Source organism: Thunnus albacares, chromosome 18, assembly GCF_914725855.1.
Source record: "Thunnus albacares chromosome 18, fThuAlb1.1, whole genome shotgun sequence".
Classification (NCBI taxonomy): Eukaryota; Metazoa; Chordata; class Actinopteri; order Scombriformes; family Scombridae; genus Thunnus; species Thunnus albacares.
Genome location: NC_058123.1, coordinates 30,392,197 through 30,413,877, shown reverse-complemented (window position 1 = coordinate 30,413,877; position 21,681 = coordinate 30,392,197). Strand labels below are relative to the sequence as shown.

The window sequence follows — 21,681 nt, the reverse complement described above, 5'->3', positions numbered from 1 at the left end:
TATATAATTATATAATTGTCCATTAATGAATGTTCTTTGTGTCCCTTACTGTTAAGATGAAAACGTGTATTCCTTAAGTAACACTTCATAAATGCATAAGAATGCTGAATAAGCATTACTTAACCATAATTAACCATGTATAAATACTCTTTGTGACCCTTACTGTAAAGTTGAAACTGTGTGTCTCTTAAGTAACACTTCATAAATGCATAAGTACTGAATTAACCATGTATAAATGTTCTTTGTGGCCCTTGTAAATTTGAAACAAGCACAGCTATTAAACATTAGTTAAACATTTACACTGGAAATCAATTCATCATGACAACCATCTGTTATCAACATGAATCATTCCAAATTTAAAAAGATGTTTCATGTTAAAAGAGAATGCAATTATTTTATTTAGAAAAATTAACAATTTTGGCATTCTTTGAAAGGAATAACAAAAAAGTGATTTAAGTAATTCACTGTTCTATGCAAAAAAATTGACAAAAACATTTTTTCTTACAGGCATGCTGCTTGCAAGTTATTTTGAAAACTAAATTTTCAACTAAAATTGAAGAGCCTCCAAGAGGAATTAACCTGTCTGTCTGTATGTATGTGTGTCTTTTGCGTATCTCTTCACACTTCACACTTGGCAGGTGTACTGCTCAGGGCCCAAGAAAGTGCAGTGTCAAGTGTGAAGTTGTTTGGATGAGCAGTTCTCGAGAAATACATAAAAATACCTAATTGACAACATTGTCTCTGCTTTTTCTTCTGCCTGTGGATCAATGAGAGGAAATGTGGACAGCATCACTTTGCTGTTGCAACCCACATTGTGGTCAGAGGGGGGATTACATCCATAGTGACAAGAACTACCATAGAGAATGAATTGAAAAAGTTCAGAGCTCCACTATTTCCGTTCAGAATAAATGTTCAAGACATAGTGCAGGATGTCTCAAGCACATTTTGAACAGGCACTGCAATTCATCCAATCAACTTCAGCTCAGCTCGAAATTGTAGTCTCCCGATAGTCTGCATGCTAGGCATTTAGGGAGCATTGGTAAATTGTAGTGTATACCGACAGCCTGCCTGTGAGGTTAGTATTGGTAAATTGTAGAATCTACCGCTAGTCTGCATGAGAGGCTTTAGGGCACAGGCACTGTTCTCTCTAGGTATTGAGAAATTTGCCTGTTCCAAACAGGCACATTTTGAATGGGAACTGCACTATGTTTGACATTACTAAGTAAGAGATTGCAATTTACAGAGTACTGTAAAGTACTGTAAGTTTCAGTAAACTGAAACTGTATAGTAAAAGAAAGCAATGTTTAATCCCATGGTATTATGAAGTCTGTATCACAGCTTTGGAACCACATAATGGATGGTTTCCTTTCCCATGGAATAGACAGACCTGTTCTATGTACCATAGTGTTACTAACTAATACATACTATTATGTACTAAAAAAAGTGTGTTTGTCATGTAAGGATTAAATAATAAACGTGATTATACAACGTAACAATATGTACCAACACAAAGCTTAAATTGTTGTTACCATGTAAATATATAACTATTATACATTTAATGGCCACTGGGTTCAAAGAGACAACTCTCTACTGTAGCACTTGCATTCAACTTAGGTTATGATGCTACCTGGGCTCTGAGGAGTAAATATGAAAAGATCAAGTGGTTAACAGTTGTCAGGTTTATTATGCTTCATTCAACATTTCTCTTACAGTTTACAAAAGTTGAAAAAAAACCCACAATAAAAAGAGCTCTTGTAACCAAAAATAAAATGAAATGAAAATAAAATGTCCTTAGTGTCTCTCTTTTTTTCCCCTTAAATGTCTCTCTATCCAGTAGGGATGTATTTTGTGGTTGTATCTATATTTGTTGCGGCAGCATATTTATATTTGTTATTTGTATTCGAATAAAGGTGGAAAGAGGCTTAAAAATCCTATTTTTGTTTTTGTTTTTATCACACTTTTAATTTTAGAAAATTTAAATGTTACAATAAGAGTTCATGAATAAACTACCTTACAAAGGAGGTCTCCACACCAGGTCTCATAACTTGTAGGGAAGGACTTCAAAGGCGATTATTGATTTGCATTTTTCATTTATTGCCTATTTTACCTAACTTTGTGGAAAGGAGAAGGGGAACAAAAGGTTATTGAGAGTCCCTTGGGAGCACTTTGCGTGTGTCAGTAGCTTAGCTTTATCTCTGGGGAACACCCCCTACTCCAGGAGTGATGTCCAAATCAGGAAAGGTGCTGGTGGATGTGACTCCCCTCGTTTAGACCTGCTGATAGACGTAACATCGGAGCAGAGGATAGCAATGTAACCGATCTGTGTGCTTGTATTTGACATGTTTTTTTATTTTTTCTTCCCGAAAACAAATAATTTTAAAAATATTTGTATGACATAAATATTTGTAAAAACCCCCACTATATGTGCTTTGACAAATAACATATTTGTATTCAGGCACACCCCTACTATCCAGGTAGGATAAATTGGTGGGTAATGATCATCCCTTATCTGGCAATTTTCTGAAAATCTGTTGTCATTTTTGTGTCTTTTAGAATTGGATTTGAATCACCTGGCCACATGGCTTCCAGTATTCTTTCAGAATGTTTCACCACTGGGACGGGCTTGCCACAATGATCCAGCAAAGAGTTAATTCCAAGCTACAAATTTAGGGTCATCAAAAAATCATTCTGCATGTACAGTATAGAATACATTAGATAAATCATTATACAGTCTACTTTCAAATGAGATCTCATCTACTTCCTCAAAACTCAATTTCACAACCCTATTGTCTAGGGATTTGTCTTATAATTTTATAGTAATCCAACAAAAATTAACTTCATCTGGTATCAGTAAAACGAGGCATTGCTCATATGATAAATCAATCAATTATTTGTGCAACCTCCAATCCAAAGGTTGGCTTTCATGCCTTTCTCTTGAGTTGTTCATATCTTCTTTCTCTGCTCCATCTCTTTATGTCATCAAGCCACAGTATGTGTTGTCTTCCCTCTCCTTCCCTTAAATAATCCCTTACAAAACCCTTGTCATCAGCCTCCCACTGGACCCTCTCAGAATGTGCTCCGTAAACTCAAACTTTCTCCCTACAATCTTCTTCAAAAAAATTATGTTTTGTCTCCCAAAATCCACCAAGGTATGTGTCACTGTGCACAAGTGCAGGCAGCCAGCTAAATGGCCGACTGTGACACATTCTCTGCCAGATTCTTTTTTTTTTTTTTAAAAACAAAACAAGGTACAGATCTCTTTGTGGCCTATCTTTATAGGCTATAACATAAAAACAACTTTAACTTTCCTCTTCACAATGCTATGCCATGAGCTGGTTCCAAGTTTACAAAGATTTAAACATCAAAACATTAAATCACAATTGCACCTTGATAATAAGAAAAACTGAGAAAGACCCTTTAAAGAAAGTTACCTCAAAGGCTACTTTACGCTTTGCAGTCTTTCTTCTTAGACACATTGATTGATTGAGACACATAGACAAATCAGTGTTGAATTCAGACGCATGATGCTTTTATATTGAGTTAGGTAATAATGAGTGGGAAAGAACATGATAAACACCTATGTAAGTGCTGAACACAAGTATAATATTATAATTATTATTTTAATTGCGGCGAAAACCCGGACAATTTGGTGGTGAATGTTGAAAACCAGGAAATTATCGTGTTTTACAGATAGTTGTTGGGACTCGGGACACCCACCTTGAAACTGGGACATCTGTTCACCGTAGCCAAGGGAATTGGATTGTGTTTTTTTTCTTACTCTGGAAACTCCAATGAGTTGAATTATCCTGCATCCCTAAACAAAAGAGTTGTGAAACTGAGTTTGGAAGTGGATGAAATCTCATTTGAAAGTAGACTTTATGGTGATATATCTGACTTATTCTGTACATGCAGATTGGTTTTTTGATGACCCTGGAAAACTCTTTGCTGGAACATGACAGCCTGGTCACCAGAATGAAACGTTGGCAGTTTACGTTTCTGCAAACCACAGAAACGTTGAGTATCTACGTTTCAACACGTGAAATACGTAGCATATTAACATTTCAACAAAACGTATCATATCAACATTTCAAAAAGGCGACTACTATCGGGTTGTTCATTACCCGCCGTGCTTTTGTTGTTGTAAACGTAGTCATAGAAACAAGTGAAACAAATGGCATCAAATATCAATGGCAAAGAAATATCCTTTTAATGTTTATTGTGCAAGGCATTTACTATGGAGTAAAATGTTTTGAGTAATAAATCTCTTTCCGCAAATGATTCAGTACATTCCATTCACCCAAAAGATTTTTTCGAATAATTTGTCCGTGAATGTCACATCATTGCAGAGCAAACGTGGAGAACATGAAGCCGGGACAGTGGGACACCATTATCCCATGGTTTGCACCTCCATGGCTGCAAACCATGGGATGCAGCCATGGAGGCGTTATTTATTGGCTTTTACTTTCTATAATAACTCCATGGATGCAGCGGGCACTGCGAAGCTAGCGGCGTTGTCAAATCAAATATGACGTGTGGCACAGCAGCATCAGCTGTATGGTGTTTTGTTACACTCTGTATTTATGATCTCTGTCGGATAAACATAAGTGTGTTCATGAAAACGTATATATTAACTTTTAATTCACTTAACAACGTGGCATTATGTGACAGAAATATGCACATACATTATTATCTGCCAGACTTAGAAAGACGCAGATACACCTGATTCTGTTTTTTTAATGTCACACACTGTGGAATCACATGCACGAGCCTCATTTGCTGTCACAGTGAGCCAAAAATGGATGTAAAGGTCTTTAAACCGTTTGTACGTCAACAGTTGTGTCCGTTCCGCTCATCAGACCTCAGTGAGAATTACGCACAGGCTCTCCAACAGCTGATCATTACGCATGGCTGCTGTGGATATTTGAAACGACTGATTGACATGATGATGACATTGTCAGTCATCATTATTAAACATCAGAAGAATGATAAATGATTTATTGATACAAAACGTATCATCTCAACATTTCTAAAGTGACGTAGTTCACATGCGATCTATATAAGCTGATCTTTCCTCTTATGAGGAGGAGGGGCAGGTGGATGCTTAGTAAGTTTCTTGGCAGCAAGTTGGAAGTCAACAGAAGGTACGGTTCAAGACCACCTCGAAACCAATGTCCGCTTCCCGTTTCAACCGACAAAAGCGAGACGTCAGGACATGTGCAGCTGTTTTTCTGGTAAGAAAACCGACTGTTTTTAGAGAGACATTGGCCGTTTTTATTTTGTTTTTTATTTTTATTTTAACCCAAACCATGATCTTTCCCTAACCCTAACCAAGTGGCCTTTGTGCCTAAACCTATCCAGACATTAACCACAGCGTTGTCACACCATAGAACCTCATTATTCAACGGGTAGAAATGTTAATATGCTACGTTTGTAGAAATATTGATATGATACGTATTTCACGTGTTGAACTTATATATTCAACGTTTCTGTGGTTTGAAGAAACATTCAATGCCAACTTTTTCTTCTGGCGATTGGGTTGAACATGAAGCCAGTCCTTGTGGTGACCTGACCATCTAAACAACCTCATGCAAACAGAAAGGATCAGATAAGGGACCCCCATCTCCTGCATGGTCACCAAACCAGACTACTGACCCAAACCACCTTTGATCCATCAAGCTACAAGAGCCAGCAAGATGGGAAGATCAATTCACACCCCAGCGTGAACTGATAGTACCATTTGGATAAATGACCCCCACCATTGATTATCATCACTCACCTCTAAGAGCCAGTCACACACAGAGACAAGCTGGCACCAACTTTAATCCCACTGCGGATTTTGACTTTCAGGACTTGAATAACCAACCTAAGAACTGATCACTGGGCAAACCAGCATAAGGCACAAGACATGCTGCACAATATGTCATGCTCCAGTGACATGTAGACACTCACAGACATTTAGCAGAACACACACAAACACACACACACACACACACACACACACACACACACACACACACACACACACACACAAACATACACATACTCTCAAATGACATGGATCCCTGCCATTTGCAGTCAGATCAAGGAGGACAGAGGACTGTAAAACCCATGGACTTAAAAATGTAGTTTTAGATTTTGTCTAAGAACAATTAATACTGTATGTTAGTATGTGTCTGTATATCACAATATGTGTTATCTACTTTAGTTAGACTTTTATTCCACTGCCTTTAAGCCAAGAAATGTACCACAAACATAATTCCATCATCCTTGATAACACTATCATGTTTAGTACCATTCTGCTTGTTTCACTTTCAGAACACTAAAGCTACTTTCAAAAATACAAAATTATGAAACTGTAAATACTTTGATTAAAAGAATAACCACATTCAGGAATTGCACCTGCCTGTCTGTGGACAGGAGGGGACTGACTCTGCTCCCCCAGAACTATTATTCAAAACCTGACAATTCTCTCTTGTGTGTTTATTGAGGGATCAAGCAATTCTCCACTACAACGAACACCATTAGTAAATGACAACTAAACACATTAGTTAACTGTTGATTAACTGTTAGTTAATGCTTATTACTCTGGGCATGGTGAGAACCCGTCAGTTTAATTAAGGTGTATTCTTACCCCCGCACTGCATGCTGCGACAGCCATTTGTGACACTGAACAGCATAAGTGGTTTAAACATGAATAGAATGACAATTTAAAGGTCTTTACTTTTCCGTATCTTGCCCACAGGTGATTACATTACACTAGCATCCATAATTGGTACCCAGATTTCATTTCATAGATAGCTTTTTGTTTGACATTTACACATGTCCACCACTGTATTTCCAGTGGAGTAATAAACAGTGAAGCTAATTTATTGAAGTTATAATTATTGTATTGCTACATTTGCTGCCTTATGCTCGGATCCCACTGAGTGCGTGTGAGCTGCGTTCCGGCTCCGACGCGTTTAGCTCCGGCCTTTGCACGACATCCTATCCCCCCGGAAGCTTTTCAAAAGCTAAGCAGCTTGACTGCGGTGAAGCCATCCACCTTTTAAATTCAGTTGCACTCCTACTACAGTAATTACAGCAGCCCAGTCAAAGCTGATAAAGCGCCTTTAGGCTACCATAATTACTGCAGTAGCAGGGCAACTAAACTGCCTGATTTTGTTAACTTGCTCAGCTTTCGTTAATTTGGTCATTTTCCTTGATTTGTGTGCTTCTACTATGGTTGAGTTGTGTACATAGTTATTGTTGATATATGATCAGGTCTGCGCGGGGTGTTTTATTTTGAAAATTGATGCTCAATTCTGTTTCTGTATGACTTCCTGCTGAGGTCCAACTGCCCTGTGCAGCTTGACGCAGCTTCAAAAATAGACGGGGCACATATCTTTAATGCAGCGAAGCGGAGAGCCGTCTCTGGGACACTTCTGAAACGTGCCCGGTGGGATCACAAGCATTGACTAGAGTGGCTGCAATCAGCTCCAGCGGTCACGTCGGAGCTGGAACGTGGCGCACATGCGCCTGGTGGGATCAAGCCGTTAGATGACAGTTGCTAGCAATGCGATAAAATGAGAGCAATGGAGATGACCTATAAAATGGAGTTTCCAGGCTTGACAAAACATGACTAATATCACTTTGCAGAGGACTAACATTTTTAACAACAGTATATTGCCATAGTTTCAAATCCAGATTAGCTACTGTTTTTAATTGTGTGAATACCTGAATGCCAACAAGTCAGAAAAACTAAACCTCTCAGTTCAGAGACTACAACACCAAGATGAGTCAGCACTGAAAGTTAGGAATTCACTTACTTGTGTCAACCTCTGTAACGACAATTGGTTTAGAAAACTGTATTCGAAAGCCCCAAGGATACTCTCCTGTTCCTTTGCTGATCTTGACAGTCCTCTCACGAACTGAAAAGAAGGAGAAAGTTTAATTTAGTGTAGGAAGATATGTATGTATTTGACTATTTTGGTGTACAATATTGCATGGTGTTTACAAGATGTGACCATAAGAAAGTACATCTTGCAAAATCACAAAATCTCTGACTTACTTGAGATAGTACGAGTTCTAGTGATGAGGCTGGGAGGAATGGCCCCTGAGTCCCCATCATCTCCTTGGTAAATCCATGCTGCAGAGTGGAAAGTCTCTGTATAAAAGCCCCTGTCTTCATTGTCTCGAATTGTCATATCTACAGAGTGAGTATCCTCCGATACTGGAAAAAAATACAGGTCTATTACAAACCAATACATGATAGAGTTCAGTACATATAAGATACATAATGACACACAATTGTTCTGATCAATTGTTGAGTTGCTAAGAGTACAGGATTTCACAGCAACAGTTGCCCAGTTGTCACTGGAGTGCAGATTTTGACTGTCAACCACTGTTTTTAGTCTGGTTGATCCTGGCAACACCTATGCATACGTTAAATGACATTTCAAAATATGAATCCTCTGTATCCAATCTTCCACATGGGCAAATAAGAGCATTGGTATGGAGCTAATAAAATTAAGGACGACTGGCCTTCCTTAATAACAAATAGGACAGAATGAGTGCTAACAAGAGTGACTGCTAACAGTGAGACATTAGAAGCAAAAAGGAAGACATGCAAAGGGTCCTATTTTCATACTTTTTTTCTTTTATGTACCTGCTGCACTTACCTTAAGCAGCATTGTCATTTACATCTGCTTCTATGTATTAAAGTCTTCCCTTTCAGTTGATTTATTGGAAGTTTACTTTTGTTCAATGATAATACTGAGCCAGGCATTCATGCCTTTCACTTTGGTCCAGCCACTCCTCTCTCCTCCAACCTCCTACTTCATCTTGTTTATTCAATCACTGCATATGTTTAGGCCTTTTATTATGCCTCTCCCAGGTCATAAACAGCCCTTTTCCCCGCTGTCTTTTTTGCAGGCAGACATGATGTCAGTTGATTGTCTGATTTGGTATAGTATGTTTATCCCCTCACTGGGCCTCCTCACGCTTTACCTCGTATTCAGTCTCCTCATTTTGCTCGAGTGCATTTGCACCTAAGGAGGGAGTGTGTATTATCCTGCATCCTGTACAATTATTAAATCAATTTTCCTCCTGGTGCACTGATTAAGGTACATAAATAAATGTCATCAGTAAGCTATAGGTTGAACCCGTAATAAAGCTAAGTAAATAAATAATACAATTAATGAAACAGTCAAATGAATATACAAATAAACAAATGATCAAATACATAAATGTATTCAAATATATCATTCAGATTCGCTCTTATTTCAATTTTCTTGCACTCTGTCAGCACACTCAATGTCCCTGCATCTAGCACCTCAAAGGAGCCATCAAGCCAAGCCATCAAGTTCTACCACTGTGCGCCCCATCTGAACTTCTAAGTATCTACTGCAGTTCCCACCGCTCCTTAGTGCCTAGTGTTTAGTTGGCAATGAATCATTTTCTATTCCTGTGAAATCCTCCAACCCCCATCTCACCATCCTCTGAATATTGAAGAGTTTGTTGCTGCATTCAATATAGAGAGATTTCATCTGTGATGTCTATCCAAAATGTTGTGTTGAGTTGGGTGCAGACATTTTTCTTGTTTGCGAGATTATATGCCACTACAGAGGATCAGTTTTCTGTCCTTATCTCATCCTCCATGTGGGTGGTCATGGCCCCTTTTCATGCTCCCTCTGTCTAGTTGTTCATCAGGGTATTGCCCATAATCACTTATCACCCCCAAACCAGGACAGACTCCAGCTCCCTATCTCTCTTCCTCTCTATATGAAAACATGAAAGATTCACACAGCTATAAGAAGCTGTTCAGGATTTCAGATCTGCAATGATTTCAATGAAAATGTGTGCACTTTCCAAGGCTGTCACTTGTCTCATATTGCAGAAAAAGAGCCCAGATTTAGGAAGCCTTTTTAGAGCTAAAAAACCTCCAACAACAACCATCTATACTCCTATCAATATTCCAGAATTAGCTGCAACTCTTCCTGATCATGGGGATATCAGGTTGGGGTCCTCTCGCTTCTCACTACAACTCATATTTTCCCACACCTGCAGTCAGCTCTTAGTGTTCCTGAAGTAGTTTATGCTCTTCTGGATAAAGATGTCAAAAAGGTTTCATGATTGGTCCCATGTTCTCTCTTCCCCATTTTTCAGACAAACCCTCAGCATAGCCACATACAAATACTCAGGGGGAAAGAAAAACTTGATAAGTCTTAATGGTCCTGGTTCTATTGTAAATGGCGTGATTCCAAGTGAACACTTTTCTCTCCACTCTCCATTGACGATGCTGTCAAGCTGCTCAAAGTTGCAGGGCACGGTGCCATGCCTCACTGTCAGCTGTCATATTTTTAACTCCCTTTCTGAATCTGTGTGCTGGATCCTGCTTAACAAGATACACTTTCCACACATCCTTCATCTCCTCAACAGTTCCCACAAATAGATTTTCCATCTCCAAATCCAAGCCCTACTCTGTCTAAACTTGCCACCCTGATTCAGTCACTCTATGTCCCCTTGTCAACTGACAAAACAATCAGACCATCTACTTGCTTAGAGTTTCTCACTATCACATGGAAATGAAAGCATCTTTCCCATTGGATAAATTGGCTCATCTCATATCTATGATCAATTCATTTCCCCTCCAAGAATCCATCACTAAACATGATCTTCTATCCCTCCTCTGCTATTTTATCTTTGCTATGTGTATCATACTTCAGGGCAGACCCTTTGTGTCCCATCTCCTTTTGTCTCTAGCACTGAGTCTCTACTTGATTGCGTTAGCTTTGATGACAGATTCTTGCCAGATGTGGTGTTTTGGAAAGCTTTTCTAAATTAATGGAATGGTATCTCATTCTTCTATCAGAACAAAGAGGCGTCAGGAGCATCCCTTTAAATATTTACTGATGCTGTTCCCTCCAAAGGCTTTTGGGAATAGTTTTTAGGCGCCTAGGCACCTGAGTTCAATCATCTTGACCAGCCCATGTTATCAATAGCCTTATAAGAAATCTACTCCATTGCAGTTGTACGCCATACCTGGGGCCACACCTGGTCAAGACAAAGGTTGACATTTGACATATCAATAAAGGCAACTCCCCCTCTCAGCACATTGTGTCTTCAAGTGTCATTTAACCTAGCTCTTCGACCAAAATAAATTTATCATCAAAGCCAAAAACATATTCCCGGTCATAAAAATACTGTTTGTCAGCAATTTCAGGACCTTCACTACAGTGAAAATTAATGACATTAAAGTAACACATTACCTTGTAACTTATACCCCCTAACACAGATAGATCAATGAGCTTATAGCCCAATCATGTGCTAGCATCCTGGAATACTGAGTGCCACAAAATTGCACTGAAGTACAGTACCTGAATGGATGTCCTAAGATACATTTCACTACAATCATACTATATATTCTAACTAAATATATAGCAGTAATTATTTTGCTACCTGCCTTGAGTCTTAGAGATATGTCCAGGCTCAGCCCAGAAGTTACCTGATTCCTCTGTGATGTCACTGGTTATTGAGCTTCCTCCAGCTGAGCTCCACTGCTTGCTCTCCTTGAAAAGCTTTCGCCTCTTGGCCCAATGGTCAGAGCCACTGCTGTCTGGGTCTTTATAAATCACAGGTTTCAGATGCTCTTTGGCCTCTGAGGAAGCTGGAAATGAAGATGAATATCCTAAACATTCCATTTAAAAATTCTAAAACCTTAAATTTGTTGTTGTTCAATATTTATTTGAAAGCATCAAACATTACTGTAACTTACATCTGGATACAGTCTGTTTATCTGCCTTATCACTTTTACTGAGCTGCTCTTCCGTGTGGATTTCTATGTCTGTAGAACCTTTGGCAGGACATGATGCAGTGACTACAGGTTTTTCTGAATCCTCTTTACCCCTTCTTCCTGTGTTCAGTTGCAGACCATTTGTCTCTTCAATCATTAGTGACAGAGAAGGCTGGGTATTACCTGTTTTTTCACCTAATAGTTTAGGTTGAATCTCCTCTGTAACCTCATTGGTGTTTAATGAATGAACATCCATGCCCTGCAATCTACCCAGTGTCAATCTTGAGTCCATCTGCAGGAATCTTTGCTCAACTGCACCAACTGTCAAGACTGAGGAGTTACTATGTTTGGGTGAAACTGAGACTGAATCCTCTTGGCCTGCATTTTCAACCTCATTGTTCTGGAATAATTTTACAGGATGGCTCTGTAGAATTTGTTCCTCTGAGCCACTACAGGACGGAGGAATGACTTGTATAGAGAAGGCTCTTCTACTGAACTCATCTGTGAGGAGCTCTGGGCTGTGATATTCTACTTCCCCCATTTCTTGTTCAAATCCACTATCTGCTACTTCACCTTGATCCAATTTATCTCCACAATTATCAGTGTCTCGACTTTCCATGTACTTACAAACGCTCTGTTTTGAGTCTGTGTCTTGCTGTCTGAGATCTTTATAATGGCATCTGATGCCACTTTGTCTTTGACACTGTTCATTGACAATAAACACATCATCAGGATTATCCTCAGAGCTGGTCATGTAGAATGGCCCGAGCAATGATTGCTTTTCATCATGGTTGTTTGGGATTTCCGAGACAGGTTTAGAACTCCCCGTGGTTTGTGAGGAATTATAATTTCCTATTCCAAATGCAGAAAACCTGTCATTGCACTGGTGAATCCTTCCCAGTCTGTCAGTTTGGAGAGGAAATGAGCACATGATCGAAGAGGAGATGGTGTCTGAGGCAAAAGATTCATTATATCTGCTGCCCAGAAGATCTTCTTGAAACAACCCTGGACCCTCTGACAACCCAGGAAAAGTTTGACGTCTTTTCTTTGGTATGGAACATGCTCTGTGTTCTACAGTGGCAATACTGTTGTTTCTGATCCAGGATTTTCTCTTTTGATAGTTGATGAAATCTTTGGTGAAGCTGGACCTGTTAGTTGACAAAGACAGTCTCATGGACATGGGCTCATAGTTGTCAGATTCTGATAATTGATCATACGAAGGTGGCAGATCTGCTTTTTCCTTCTCCTCAACAGAAAATGGGAATCCAGATTCTTCATTACAGGTTGTGTTAGGTGTTGGGTGAAATTCCCTTTGCTGTTTGCCAGCTAGGCTACAGGCACCAATCCTACAGGAAGCCAGGTCATGTGTTAGGTCCTCTAAAGTGTTATATTTGATGTCTGCAAACTCTCGGGGTGGAGGAATGTCCCAGAACTGATCACTACTGAAGCTTTTGCAAAAATGCTTCCACTTCCCTTGAGGTTTGATATTTAACATTGGTGGTGGGCTTGATGGATGGTCTGTAAATGTAAAATCTGTTGACATTTGTTGTTTGTGATCACTGTAGCATTTACAGTAGTTTGGATTGCCCCAGATTTTTGCTGGACTGACAGATTTTGAACCACTATGAGCCACTGTTTGTTCGCTCATACCACCAAAGGTAAATCTGTAATTTGTTGTGTTCTGACTTCTATTGAGATTGGTCACATTTTGTGATGGCTGCTCAGATAACTCACTGTTTGGATATCCCACCCTTTCACATTTTCCCTTTAAAAACCTCTCAGCACCATCTCCTGTTTCATTCATGAAAACAACTGTGGTCTTGATGTCAAAAGTATTATGTTGTCGAACTTCTTGAATTTCAACTTTCATGTGTGATCCAGTGTAGTTAATTTTCATGTCAGTAACTGGTGTTGATGGGTGGGTCAGATTGTCAGATAAGAGTTCATGTGACTGCTGAAAGATGATCTTTGGGGATGAATCCTCCTTCTCAGTAACAGACACTGATGTTACTATCTTCATTCCTTTCTCTTTGTCTTCTGTTGTTGTGGTATAAATACTCCTTTGGTTTGGAAATGAATTCACATGATAATCTTGTTTAAATCTTTTCTCCTTGGGTGGTGCATTGTGGTATTTTTCCTCATCCTCAGATCCTAACAGAACATTTTCTTGTCGAAGACTGTCTGTTTCACCCTTTTCAACAATATCATCTCTATAGCCTTCACTGTTACTTTTCCTCTGCTTTTGAAAGATGTATGGTGAGACACTCTCTGAAAGTAAAACAAAAAACAACATATGTTAAATATATTAAAATAATACCAGTTATATCATACTAATACTAATGGATTTAGATTTAAAATAACTTTCATAATTCTGGCATTCACTTGCATTTCTATTTTAATCAAGGTTTGGTGACAGGACTAAAGACACCATGAGATTTCCATCAACATTTCAATGGATTTTACAGCTCACAATGTAAATCCATATTGCAACATTAATTAATTTTTCAATGTGGTTCCAAGCTTTGGTATTGGTATACATTTTCTAGAGGATTCAAGGATTCAGCCTCTATACACAGACCCAACTGCTGAGATATTTACCAATAACAATGTTTCCTTTAATTAATTTAATCTCCACTGTTCGACTGGACAAGGAGTCTAGTCACCAGAAATTTGTCTTAGCTACTGAACCTTTATCTATGGCTATAAATTTGAATTTATTAATAGGATAGCCCCTTGAGATGTAACATCTCATTTTCAAGGGGGTCCTAAAAAACAAAAAATACAGAATATAACACATACTTACAATACTTACAACATAGACTACAAATCACAGATACAGACAGCTCTCTCACCATCTCCCACCCACATCCCCCACCCTCAGCAGTTGCACAAGAAACTGGATACAAGAAATGAGAAATGACCCGCAAAATCAGATCAGTTTCATCAGTACCAAGAGCACTTGAAACAATCCATCTTCTAATTGCAAATACACACAAATTAAAAGCATGAACAGGTTGTTTTAAGATGACAGAATAAAGAAGTCCTGAAGCAGCAAAAAGAGTTAATAGATCTCAGAGAAACAGGAAGATCATTCCTGTCGGCTGGAGCTTTGTACTGAAAAATACCAAAAGTGTTTCAAATAGGAAGGATAATTAAAGGAAACACATTTACAGATCAACTGAACCTAATAAAACTGCCTTCTAGCTTTAGGCTGCAGCCAATTAAATGATTCATACATAAAGCAATGATGAGCACCTCAAAATAAATCTACACAGAGAGTTATATAATACATGTAGGGGTCTAACCTAAGTATCAGAGGTGTTCATATAGACAATGTCAGCATAATCAATCATAGGTAAAATTAACTGAGAGATTATTCTTTTTCTGACATGAAATGAAAAACCATTAATTGAGCAATAGAGTGAGCACAGACAACCATATGTTTGATTCATTATAAAATCAGTGTCGGGCTTAAATCAGAGTTCAGGGTCAATCCAAAGTTCGAGATATTTAGAGGAATTAACTCTCTCAAGGGGAGATCCATCATCAAAATTAATATGAAAGCCACAGGGATGTGAACATCTTTGTCGCATGCCAAACACCATGCTGCAGGACTCCTTCTTATTCAATATGAGTCTGTTATTATGAAGCCATTTTTGAACCAAATTAAAGTCAAATTGAAAGGAGTTCTGGACATGTAATAAATCAGAGTTAGAGGTATATATAACAGTATCATCAGCATATGGATGAATAAGACTATTTAAGGATATTTGTGGAAAATCATTAATAAAGATAGAGAAAAGAAGTGGTTCAAGAGTGGAGCCTTGTCGAATACCTTTATCAACAGTTAAATAATCAGACTGAGAACCTTGAAAGACAACACACTGATGTCTATTATGAAGATGGGCATTAAACTAGAGGAGAGCATTTTGAGATAGACCAATAGAACAGAGCTTATCAAGGAGGAGGTAGTGATCAACCAAATCAAAAGCTTTGGAAAGATCAATAAAAATTGCACCTGTGAGTAGGCCTTTATCAAAGGAGGAGAACACATCACTGGTGAATTTAGAAGGGCTGTTGTGGGAGAGAAATTAGGTCTAAAGTCAGATTGGGTTGGAGATAGAATATTACATTGCAGATTGATGTACTGATATAATTGATTAAAGATAAGTTTCTCAAAAATTTTGGCAAGGGTACAGATTATAGAGATTGGTCTGTAGTTTCCATATGGGGAGAATTGTGCTATAAGAGCACATGAAGTTGTCTCAGGTGTAACTATTGGTGGTCATGAAAATCACATTTATCTGTACACAGATGATGTCATACTATTTCTAATGAATTTAAAAGACAATAATTCCCCAATTAATAAATGTAATTGAGGCTTTTGGAGTCATTATAGAGACAGCAATGTGTGCTGTGCAATGCTTTGCTAGGCTAGGCCCAGTTGTTACCAGTGTTTGGAGCGAGAGAGGTGCTGCTTTATTGAGCTGGCGATCCATGGGTGAGTAAGGCTGAGACGAGCTGTGACTCCAAGGCTGAAAGGTGCAGGCTTTGCTGGGCTGTCAGTGATCCAACCGTGCAGGCCAGAGGGCCCAGGTTGCTCCTTTGTTAAGTCCTTACGGTTAAGCAGCAAGCTAACTCTGCTTCATGGCTCCTGTGCTTGTAAAATCAGCCAGCAGACTTGTGTAGTAGCCACTGGCCGGATGCATCCATCCGGCAAGCGCAGGAATGTCAGGTCTTGATTCAGACTCAGGTCTCAGGCAGGCTCTCGCATCTTCTGCCGTAAAGAAAAGAGTTCTGTGTGTGTCTGCTGTGAGCAGGCCACACGTGAGAGCTGAGCTGCTGAGCTGCTCCCTCAGCAGCAGTTAGGAGAAAGAGAGGAGCAATTCTTGCTGCTCCCAGCAGCAGCAATGGGAGAAAGAGAGAGTGGAGAGGGGGAGCTCTGGCTTTGTTAGCCTGGGTCCATGGGTGGAGTTCACACTTGGGTTCAAACAACCAAGGACTCTGAGAAATTGAGTTTCTTAAGGACTCTCTTTGTTTCTTGTTGAAACATGTGGTTGACCTGTGAGACCCAACATGAGCATCGCACAACCCCTGCAAAATGACTAATTTCACTATCAGAATTTCCAGAATCAGAATCCATTCGGTCCTATAACATTTGGAAAGTCTAGAAGAGCCACACAATTAAATTATTTTATCCGCATTCAAGCTAGCAAAGGGCTAACCAGAAGTTAGTCTGCTTGGCTGACAAGAGTCAGTATGCATTCATCCGGCCAGCGTTGGAATGTCAAACCAGACACCAGATTAAAAATACAGAGATATTTACCTGGCCATGATAGGCTTATTCAGCATTTTGTGAGCTCGTTTGACAAGGGCTTGAATGTACTATAGCTTTAACAGACTGCTCTTCCAGAAAACTAAAGGCATGGAGAATAATACAAAGGACGATATTCAAGAAGCAGAGTGAGAAACAGGATTTTTTGAAGGCCAAGACTCAGTTTAATTTTAATACAAAATTAAGTTATTACAATACAAATGGTTAATAAGAACTTATTTTACACCTGCTAGACTGAGTACTAGCCCTTTTCTTAATCTAAACAAGTCTAACTATTGGCAAACTGCATTCAAGTTTGTGAAAAATGTGACTCAGCTAAGCACAAGATTAACCTCACTCCATCCAACACTCCACCCAAAGCTTAGACTCACGTTTACTGCTGCTGGAGCTCTTCCTCCTCTTGCTGTTTCTCCTCCTTCCCCTCTTGCTCATTCTTAAATCCACCACAGCCTCACATCAACTGCAAAACAAGTCAAAGAAAATAGGGGTTTTGTCATTATGAGAATATTTTCTTTTGATTTATTGTGATTAGATTTATTTTTGGTTTGGTGCCCAAAAGAGGGGCTAAAATACCAGAGTTGAAATTAAGTAAGGAAGATTACCCCAAGGGGATGTCAATGTGTCCAGTTGAGTTCAGATCACATCCAGACCAGACATGGTGACATTACAAACTTTTACTATTTAAAGGGGAAACAATTTCTCAACAACAACTGTGAGGTGTCCATATGAACACTGAAAGAGGTTTCCCTCACGGCAGTCATTCCTCCTGTTCATACTGGCTATTAAATTTGACGTAGATGAATGAAAGTTGGTATGCACATGTATCATGTCCAGATGCACAAAGAAGCCTCTTGGAGCCATATCCTAAATCCAACAGGAAGTTGGCCATTTTGAATTAAATTTGGGATTTTTGTGTATTTTTTGCCATTTCCAGGCGTTGTATTTTAACAAACTCCTAGAGATTTAATGCGAACAACTTCAAATTTGGTCAGTGTCATCTTAACACCTTTGCTATGAAAAGTGATCAAAATCTTGAGTTTTCATCGAATGCTGTTGCTGTGGCGATGTAGCGATGCAGCGATGCAGTGAACTTTGATTTTTCGCCATGAAACAGGAAGTTGTTATAACTTAAACGTACATCGTCCAATCTGCCCAAAATTACTCATGCTTCATAAAGGGCCCTCTCTGAACACATCTATGTGTAAATATTGACTTATAGTCAGTGCCACCTACTGGCAACCACAAGGTTACAGGTGCTGTACTTTTATGACCTCTGTGTAGCAGGTTGAACTGATCGACCTAAAATTTTTTCAAGACCTTGATGACGCTATATTATGAAGATTGTGTTTTCGTTGAACTCTGTTGCCATGGCATTGTGGGGAATTTCGATGTTTCGCCATTGCAAAACAAACTGTTGTAACTCAACTCAACATGGTCAGATCTTTCCAAAATTTCACATGTTTAATAAGAGTCCCAGCCTGAAGACATGTACAGGCCCATATTGAATCATAGTAATAGCGCCATCTACAGGCAACAGTAAGTTATAAGCCCCATAGTTTTACTAACTACTCCCAGCAGGTTAACCAGATCCACCTAAGATTTGGTTAGCTAAGTTGTAAAACATTGATGATGCTAAATGATGAAGCTTTTGAATTTTCATCAAAAGCCATGGTGACGCATTATTCACCATGAAACAGGAAGCCATGTTTGAAGGGCTAGGGGTGCTCAAAAACACACGAAACTTGGCACATGCATCAGAAGGGGTATATTTAGTTGAACCAAGGGTGCCCCCTAGAAAATTTCAAAGTCAAAGCCCCCTCCTTTAAATTTGACATAGATGAACAAAATTTGGAAGGCCCATGTATCATGTCCAGACAGGTCCAACAGGAAGTCCACTATTTTGAATTTACTTTACGATTTTTGCGCAATTTTTGGCATTTCCAGGCCTTCTATTTTAACAAACTCCTCCTAGAGATTTAACCATATCAGCTTCAAATTTGGTCAGTGTCTTTGCAATGAAAAGTTATCAAAATCACAAGTTTTCATCAAACATCCTTGATGTAGTGATGCGCTGAACTTCAAAGCAGCCCCCATGCCACATTAAACCTACATGTACGAAAAACAGTAGTGTTACAACAAGTAGCAGTACTACTAGTTTAAGTACATTTCCCAGTAGTGTGGTGATAATGTTGCTGTTTTCTGAATCAAATAGCTTTTCGGTAGCAAAACTCTTTTGCCAAGTAGTGAGGTAGCATCCATGCAAGCTACATTTTCCCAAGCATTTCTGAAGCTCTAGCACAGTGGAGCTTTCTACTGCAGTCTGAAACATGAGTGTGTAGCCAACGAAAGCACTTCCATATGACAGTGACATAACATACAAATTCTTGGGCTGATGCCTACAACATCTCTGGTGCAGGAGTACAGGCATGAGCTTGAGTTTACTTGATGGAAAAATGGCAGAGGGAACCTGTAACATTGAGGATAGAGAGGAATTGATCCTGAAGTAGTCGCTGTGGCCATACCTTGACAAATACATGAGTTTAACCAAAACAATTGAGATTAATTATGTGATCAGGTGTTAACTGTGCAATCCAAAGAAGAAGCTGCTCTCATCTTTCAAGACGTTTAATACAAATTAGCAGTTATCAACTTGTCAACAGCTGACTACTAGCTAGCTACAATATTTTCTCTTTCTGTAGGCAGATAATTAATAAAATTAATCGTGGGGAGGTAGGAGGATGCAAAAGACAAAGTAAAATACAAAAACAATTATATATAGGGGGGGAGAGATGGGGGGAAATGAGTGACCAGAGGAAAGGTTTTGATTACTCTGAAAAATCACTTTTGTAGTTTTTTTTAACATTAACCAGCAGAGAGTACAACAAAAATGCAAGTCTCAATATATATGGTGGCTAGGCAAAATTATTTGCTTATTTATGTAGATATAGCTACTAGTACAGAGTGGGCCTAATAAAAATACCACTTTTTAAACTGTAAATCATATAAAACATAATAATAATAATAATAATAATAATAATAATAATAATAATAATAATAATAATAATAATAATAATAATGTAGCAAACTACTTTTGTCATGTTGCTGTAGCTTAGCTTGCTACATTTCTCTGGGGGATAGTTTCAATTTAGTGGAGCTTTGTTTAATGTAGTGTAATTGGTAGCTTAACTTACAACACTTTCCAAGTAGCTTGGCCAAAACTGACGGCTTTGCATTCTGTCTCTATTTGAACTGTATATGAGGAACATGATGGAGGAAAATAACCAAGGTCAAGACTGCTATAATTCAGCTAACATAGTGTTCTGGGTTCAGTTTAAAGCATATATTTTTTGATTGCTGTCTATGGACTTAAAGCAGCAAATCTGGAGCAAGTAAATATGAAACTGATGGACCAATCCTTTATGGACAAACTATACTGGAGTTCTGAATATTCTGTCAAAATGTGAATGTTCAATTTGAAAGTGAATGTGGTTTTAGGTTTAAATGTGGAGTAACCTGAAATTGTATTTAATTTGATTTCATATGGATTTCATTGCCCATTTGTACATAACCTTGCCAGCAAAGATCAGATTATTTTAAGTCCATTTTTCAAGTGTGGAGTGAGTAATATAAGCCCTTACTTGGATTTCAAAATGGTGTAACAGTTGTGATGACGTAAATTGGGCATACTGTAAGAAAGCATCGCTATTCAAATTATATTTCTTTCTAAGCTCTTCAAATAATAAACTTTCCCTATTCTCATTTGTGAGACTGATTTTGCTGCTTCCAGAAGTAGTTGGATGCAGCTTTAAAAACTTTATAGTGCCATATTGGGATGTAGATGTAGTAAGGCAGTTCCCATGATGATATGTTTCTTTTAAACCTTTTTAGTAATATCATATGAGAATTTTATAATAGTCCGGAATTGAGCTTACTGAATTTGAGCAATTTGAATATAGATTTTGAATAATGGGCACTTGAATTTTCTATCTGAATTTGGGAACCCTGAAAATATCTATATACTGGAAATAACATTTGAAATTGCACAACTTGAAACTGATTATTTACATTTTCAAAGAGGAGAATTCAGACCACATAAATATCATGTATTCAGTCATGATTACATTTCAAAATTAGGTATTCAGTTGTTTATGAGATTCAAATCTTTATGCCTGTTATTTGTGCCCACAATACTGCTCCTGCCAAAACACTGAACAGATCCCTGATTAAGCAGCTGTAAAGGAAAAGATTAATTCTGTCTGAATGAACACCACCTATAAATAGATAAAACTGAAAAATTTGTATATTATATATAAAACTGAAATATTTTAATGTCAAATAATTACAGCAACATTAATATAATTTATATTAAGACATTTTTTTGGGAAATAAACTGTAAAGTCAATCAGACACTTTCTGGATAATTTGCAAATCAAAGAACCCTACTAGCAAGTTACTATGTTATTGGAATGCATGTTAAAAAGCTTGGATCTCTGTCGGTGATATTGACAACATCTTACATACAACTACCATTTACTTTAGCCAGACCAGGTGAATGATGTTTTGCACATGCCTTCAG

General features: G+C 38.4%; 1 protein-coding gene across 1 annotated transcript in view; it reads right to left on the bottom strand.

The window, feature by feature from the left end:
• Positions 1 to 21,681, bottom strand: part of pdzph1 (PDZ and pleckstrin homology domains 1) — a 32,389-nt gene that overhangs the window by 10,568 nt on the left and 140 nt on the right. Inside the window, exons 2-6 of the mRNA XM_044332700.1 lie at positions 17,477 to 17,565; positions 11,753 to 14,038; positions 11,483 to 11,644; positions 8,048 to 8,209; positions 7,806 to 7,907 (exon numbers count right to left, since the gene is read on the bottom strand). Of these exons, the coding sequence (XP_044188635.1) occupies positions 7,806 to 7,907; positions 8,048 to 8,209; positions 11,483 to 11,644; positions 11,753 to 14,038; positions 17,477 to 17,537 (2,773 nt within the window). The 5' untranslated portion in view covers positions 17,538 to 17,565. The remainder of the gene's footprint in view (positions 1 to 7,805; positions 7,908 to 8,047; positions 8,210 to 11,482; positions 11,645 to 11,752; positions 14,039 to 17,476; positions 17,566 to 21,681) is intronic.